General features: G+C 39.1%; 1 protein-coding gene across 1 annotated transcript in view; it reads left to right on the top strand.

Annotated features, from left to right (window-relative positions):
• THAP12 (THAP domain containing 12) overlaps positions 1-4,669 on the top strand; it is a 15,992-nt gene extending 11,323 nt beyond the window's left edge. Inside the window, exons 3-5 of the mRNA XM_019525288.1 lie at positions 117-224; positions 1,401-1,437; positions 1,752-4,669. Coding sequence (XP_019380833.1) covers positions 117-224; positions 1,401-1,437; positions 1,752-3,700 — 2,094 coding nt within the window. The 3' untranslated portion in view covers positions 3,701-4,669. The remainder of the gene's footprint in view (positions 1-116; positions 225-1,400; positions 1,438-1,751) is intronic.
• Positions 4,670-6,155: the final 1,486 nt, after the last annotated feature.

The raw sequence follows: 6,155 nt of genomic DNA, 5'->3' as shown, positions 1-6,155 counted from the left end.
AAAAAAAAAAAAAAAAAAAAGCCCAAACTCTGAAACTTGTGGGTTTTCATTTGTTGCGCTTGGGCAGAAAGAACCTTTCAAATAAATGTCTGATCTAAATCTTTCTTTCCATGTAGAGTCCTTACAGAACAGTTTTACGAGATAATGCTGTGCCAACCATATTTGACCTCACCAGTCACTTGAACAATCCACACAGCAGACACCGAAAGAGAATAAAAGAGCTGGTAAGTTGTTGGTTTGTTTGTTTTTTCATTTAAAAAAAATTCTGCACGCTGAAGGAGCAAAGGTAAATTTGTGTAGAAAGGCCTGAATAAAAGTTGTATCTTGCATTTGTCTGTTTCTGAGCATCATCAAGAAAATATCAGAGTAGACAGTATCACAGTGATTTTAAACGTCAAATGCTATGCTAATATATCCTATTGTATATGAGGGCAAAGAATGACATTTACAGGGCAGAGGGGTGTTGCTTAAGAGCTCAGTATTATTGCAGTGACAGCTAGAAGAATGATTTGATACCACTTACTACTTTTATAGGTCTTCAGCTGTATGTATATTCTTTCTGTATGTGGATAACATAACTTCCTGTGGAGTCTCAAGTTCTGAACTTGGGAGAAATCCAGAGCTGTTTCTTTTGCGTGGGGTTAAGGATTTTTTGTAGGGGGTGTTGGTTTTAAGGATGTGGTCCCCCAAAAGGAAGCAGCTTCTCCCAAATTAATAGCTTGCTAATGGCTCCACTGTATGTTTCGCAGAGAATCTGACTGCAGGTTCTGTGTTGCTCTGTTTATGTGGGAAATAAAGAAGAATTCAGCATCTTCATTTTTTTTTTTGTTTAGAAGCCAGTTATAATGTTTTTTGTATACAAACACTGCTTTACAGATTTCATATAGTTACTCACCAATGATCAAAATCTAGAAAACTTGAGTTGAAAGATTTCTTTTGCATTACTTGTTGCATCTCCCTATCAGAATATATATATATATATAAATAAATAAATAATTTTTTTGTATCAAATGTGTTTTCTAGTGCTTTTTTAAGCAAAGATTTGGATGGTGTTCCTAACAAGTAGGGAAAGCTTTGTTGTTAAGAGAATCTATTCCACCATAAAGTAGAGTAACAGGCCTTCAGATGGGGATTGCTGTTTCCTCACAGGGTTTTTTCATAATGTTAGGGGCTGGAAGGGAACTTACAAGATCATCGAGTCCACCCCCAGATTTTCAGGGTCATGTCTGACAATTTTCCTTCTCAATATTTAACACTTGTCTAATAAGTATACCTGTTGTTATAAGTATAAGACTCTTTTTAAGGCAGCCACTTAAATCCTAAACACGGCTGTTTCTTATTACTCTAACAGTGTATTACTACATACCATACGTTATCATTCATTTTTTTTTTTCCTTAAGAGTGAAGATGAAATAAGGACTCTGAAGCAGCAAAAGAGTAAGTGATCAGTATATTTGAGTTCTTAGAGGTGTTCAGCGCTTTGGTATATCAGTACTTAAGGCAAATAATCGAGTATGAAAAACATAACTAAAATTGTATAAAGTAAGGGTAGCTAAACCACTATTGGGCATGAAGTTCCACATATCCAGACTCTCCAAATAGTGCTCCCCATTTACACTGACAATTAGATTAGAAAAAGCTTTTGTGCTCTCAAACCACAATACATCCATGATGCTTTGAGTAAGGAGAGGTAGATATCCCCTCTTTCCGTGTGAAATCTAACACTTGTGGGTTTTTTGGGTTTTTTGTAGTTGATGAAGCTTTGGAACGAGAGCAGGCAACTCAAGAACTGAATGAGAGCAACACTCAGAATGCTGTTTCCGAGGAAGGAGGAGAAGAACAAGAAGAGGAAGCTGCTCCTTTAACTCTGGAAGAAAAGGAAAACAAAGATTACCTTAAATCTTTATTCGAAATTTTGATCCTCATGGGCAAACAGAATATTCCTTTGGATGGCCATAATGCTGATGAACTCCCAGAAGGCATCTTCGCACCAGAAAATTTTCAGGCTCTCTTGGAATGCAGAATAAACGCTGGAGACGAAATCCTGAGGAAACGGTTTGAGATGACTGCGGTCAATCTTGAATATTGCTCTAAAGCGCAACAGAAGCAGATGCTTGAGATCTGCGAGAGCTGTGTGAGAGAAGAGACGCTAAGGGAAGTACGGGACTCCCACTTTTTTTCCATCGTCACTGATGAGGTGGTTAATATACAAGGAGAGGAGCATTTACCAGTTTTAGTGAGGTTTGTTGACGAGTCTCATAATCTGAGAGAAGAATTTGTGGGGTTTTTGCCTTATGAGGCCGATCCTGAAGTTTTAGCTGTAAAGTTTCATACGACCGTTACGGAAAAATGGGGCCTAAACATGGAGTACTGCCGAGGTCAAGCTTATATTGTTGCCAGTGGATTTGCTTCCAAAATGAAAGTTGTAGCTACAAGACTCTTAGAAAAGTATCCACAAGCTGTGTATACGCTGTGTTCATCTTGTGCCTTAAATGTCTGGTTGGCAAAATCTGTCCCTGTCGTTGGTGTTTCTATAGCGCTCGGAACAATAGAAGAAGTTTGCTGTTTTTTTAATCAGTCGCCACAGTTACTTGCAGAATTGGACAATGTAATTGCTGTTCTTTTTCAGAACAATGAGGAAAAAGGTAACGAGCTGAAGGAAATCAGTCGTTCTCAGTGGACAGGCAGACATGATACTTTTGAGGTTTTGGTGGACTTAATGCAAGCCCTGGTATTATGCTTGGATGGGATCAGCAGTGATACGTTGGTCAGGTGGAGCAACTGTATTGTTGGTCGAGCGTTTGTACTTTCAAGTGCATTAACAGACTTTGATTTTGTAGTCACAGTTGTAGTGTTGAAAAACATTCTGTCTTTTACGAGAGCCTTTGGGAAAAATCTCCAAGGGCAAACATCAGATGTGTTCTTTGCTGCTAGTAGCTTAACAGCAGTGTTGCATTCTCTAAATGAAGTGATGGAAAATATTGAAGTTTATCATGAATTTTGGTTTGAGGAAGCAACGAATTTGGCCACAAAGCTGGACATACCAATTAAACTCCCTGGGAAATTTCGCAGGGCACAGCAAGGTAATTTAGACTCTGAAATAACGTCAGAAAACTATTACAAAGAAACTCTTAGTGTTCCAACTGTGGAGCACATAATTCAGGAGCTAAAAGATATATTTTCAGAACAGCATTTAAAAGCTCTTAAATGTTTATCTCTGGTACCCTCAGTCATGGGACAGCTAAAATTCAATACCTCTGAAGAACATCATGCTGATATGTACAAAAATGATCTGCCTAATCCAGACACCCTTTCTGCAGAACTTCATTGTTGGAGAATCAAATGGAAACACAGAGGAAAAGATATTGAGCTTCCTGCTACCATTTACGAAGCACTTCATTTGCCAGACATAAAGTTTTTCCCTAACGTGTATGCGTTGCTCAAAGTCCTGTGCATCCTTCCAGTGATGAAAGTGGAGAAAGAAAAATATGAAGTTGGACGGAAGCGCTTGAAAGCGTACCTGAAAAACACCTTGACGGAGCACAGGTCAAGCAACCTTGCTTTGCTTAACATAAACTTTGATATCAAGCATGACTTGGATTTGATGGTGGACACTTACATTAAACTGTATCCAGATAAAGTAGAATTTCAGGAGGATTTTATTCCCTCCAACAATTCAGAAGTAACAGAAAATGCTTAACTACAAAAGTCTGTAGCCAGTTTGTTTTAAAAACTCTTTTTTGTATTCAGGATTTAACACAGAGCAAAAGCTGTAACATGTATGTAATCGACCTTAATCACTGCAGTTGACCAGTCTGAGGCTTAAAGCAGTAACACAAGTGTTGGCCTGCAATCCAAGTTAAGTTTTGTTAAACTGAGTTAAAATATTATGTGGGGGAAAAAATGAACACACATGAAAACAAGCTACTAGGCTTCACAAAGGCAGTTCTCAAACTCTCCATCTGAATGACCTGACTAGATGCTCACTTATTTTGTTGCATTTGTTTTGGAGAAATAATGTGATTGCGGCAGATCCCGTGGTCTGTTTCCTATTCATGCCCAAATGTTAGAAAACAAAAACAACAAAAAATTAAATAGAACAAATCCATTACTAGAGATTTGTTTGTTTGAAAACAGTTTTAAAATGGTATGTATTACTGCAGAGTGCATCAGTAGTCACACAACTGTCACTGCTGATTTGTTTTCACTACATAAAATGAATAGTAGTGAATATAGAGGTACATTTTTTTTTAAAGCTCAGTAAAAGAGCCAGCCTCTGAATTGCCTGGTTGTCATTTTACATTCCTTTCTGTGAGAATGCACAGTAATTGTTTTAAGGCGTTTAACAAGTCTGAATTAATACTGCAATGAATTAAAATCCTCAGCAATACCAACTTGTAAAGTTTATTCCGTAAGCATCTAAATCTGTTTTGTCCAGACTCGTACACAATATAGTGTATCTCTTGCCTCCATTCTACTTGTAAACCTACCCTGGAGAGATTACAAATAAGAGTTCATTGTTTGTCAAGAAGTGTTATGGAAAATATTGCTGTTATTTTTGGCGAAAGGAAACAATTTTTGTACAGCTTATTTCAATCTAAAATTAAAATGTGAATTTGGTTTTTAAGAAGTATTGATGTTTATTAGTAAACCAGTGATTGTTGGTGAGTGAGAAAATGTTCTTTTATGAAGTGTTTTGAGTTCTGGTTTTGTTTTACATCGTTCCTACAAGCCCAGTGAATGACATGTTGGATGGCAACACATTTTGATCGTCAGTTGATATGGGACTGGACCATATAATATCACTTTCCATTAATATGTTATGCTATAATTGTGTGAGGGTTTTTTAAAATATATATCTTTTGGGATAACTAGAAATGTAACCTTACTCAGTTTAAAATTTTGTTTTAAATGGAGACATTCGTCATTGGCAGCCATCAGTCTCGAGACCATGGAGGCGGCACTTTTGGGTTATCAGGTGCCACCACAGCTTCAAGAGTAAACCGAGTCTGATGCGCGACAAGCAGATCCTTTAGCAAATTCCACATACAAACTCGATTCAGCCTGCACCGACAAGCTGAGTACCGTCTTTAGTCTTGCCTGCTTCTGACACCTTTTCTCCATCTCACCATTGACCTTTTCCATCTCAAAGTGATTAAAATGTACCTTCAGTTATAGTATCCACCCTGAGCTCCTGCCAGGTTTTGTAGTTCAGTATTTATGATCACACTCTTAATTCCACTTTTAAAAAGAATTCAAGTAAAATCAATTCTACTTTGAAAAGAATGTTTTCTCTCCTTGGTTGCAGTAGAAAAGACCCAAACAAATGGGGGGAAAATGAAAAACTACAGGAAATAATATGGCAGTTACGTTGCAATGTAAAGCAAACAGTATGAATACGTGAAAGCTTTTTTTTTTCTTTTCCTAGGTGTACTTATTTTCCAAAAATGCATTTGGAAGCATTTATTTTAGAGCTATAACTGTTGACTCTCAAAAAGCTCTAGCTTCTCTTCTAATGCCATAAAGACTTCCCCAGTTTACCTCCTTTAAACAATGCTATCTTTTCCTAATGGCATTCTTGCTGCCTTACCCAGTAAAATGTTTCACTTAACAGTTTGCATGTTTTACCATTGAATTTAGGAACAAGAACAAGCCCCAATCCCTTTCTGCCTACTAGCTTCTAAGGTAAGTGGCTCTTGCTTGCAGTGCCGGGAGCCCAGGTGACAGCAAGAGCTGGCCTGGTCTTGCCTAAGGGTGCGTGCCAGCAGGCCAGGCCGGTGCCCTGTGCTATGTGCAGTTGCTGGGCATCTCTGCCAGGACCTGGCCGTTAGTGCCCCAACAGGCACTGTTGTGAGGGGGGTTGTGCACTATGCGGGGGACCGGGCAAATAGCCCACCTCTCCCATGTATTTGCTATTTTTAAACGGGGAGCACCAGAATCTCTGCTGGTGAAGCAAGTGCTGGGACCCGGGCAGAGGAGCCTGCCCAGGGCCAGCACCAGGGACCCAGCTGGAAGATGGATAAGGTGGCTGATCTGGCCATTTGGGGCCAGGAGGACACGCTTTTGGCAGTTCAAAGTTGGCCACTGCAAAGAGCACATCTTCTGGGTGATAGCTGCCCAGATGGCAGAGCGGGGGCACCAGAAGACATGGCCAC

Source organism: Gavialis gangeticus, unplaced genomic scaffold (assembly GCF_001723915.1).
Source record: "Gavialis gangeticus isolate Ggan-Ray unplaced genomic scaffold, GavGan_comp1, whole genome shotgun sequence".
Classification (NCBI taxonomy): Eukaryota; Metazoa; Chordata; order Crocodylia; family Gavialidae; genus Gavialis; species Gavialis gangeticus.
This window is presented reverse-complemented; position numbering and strand designations above follow the sequence as displayed.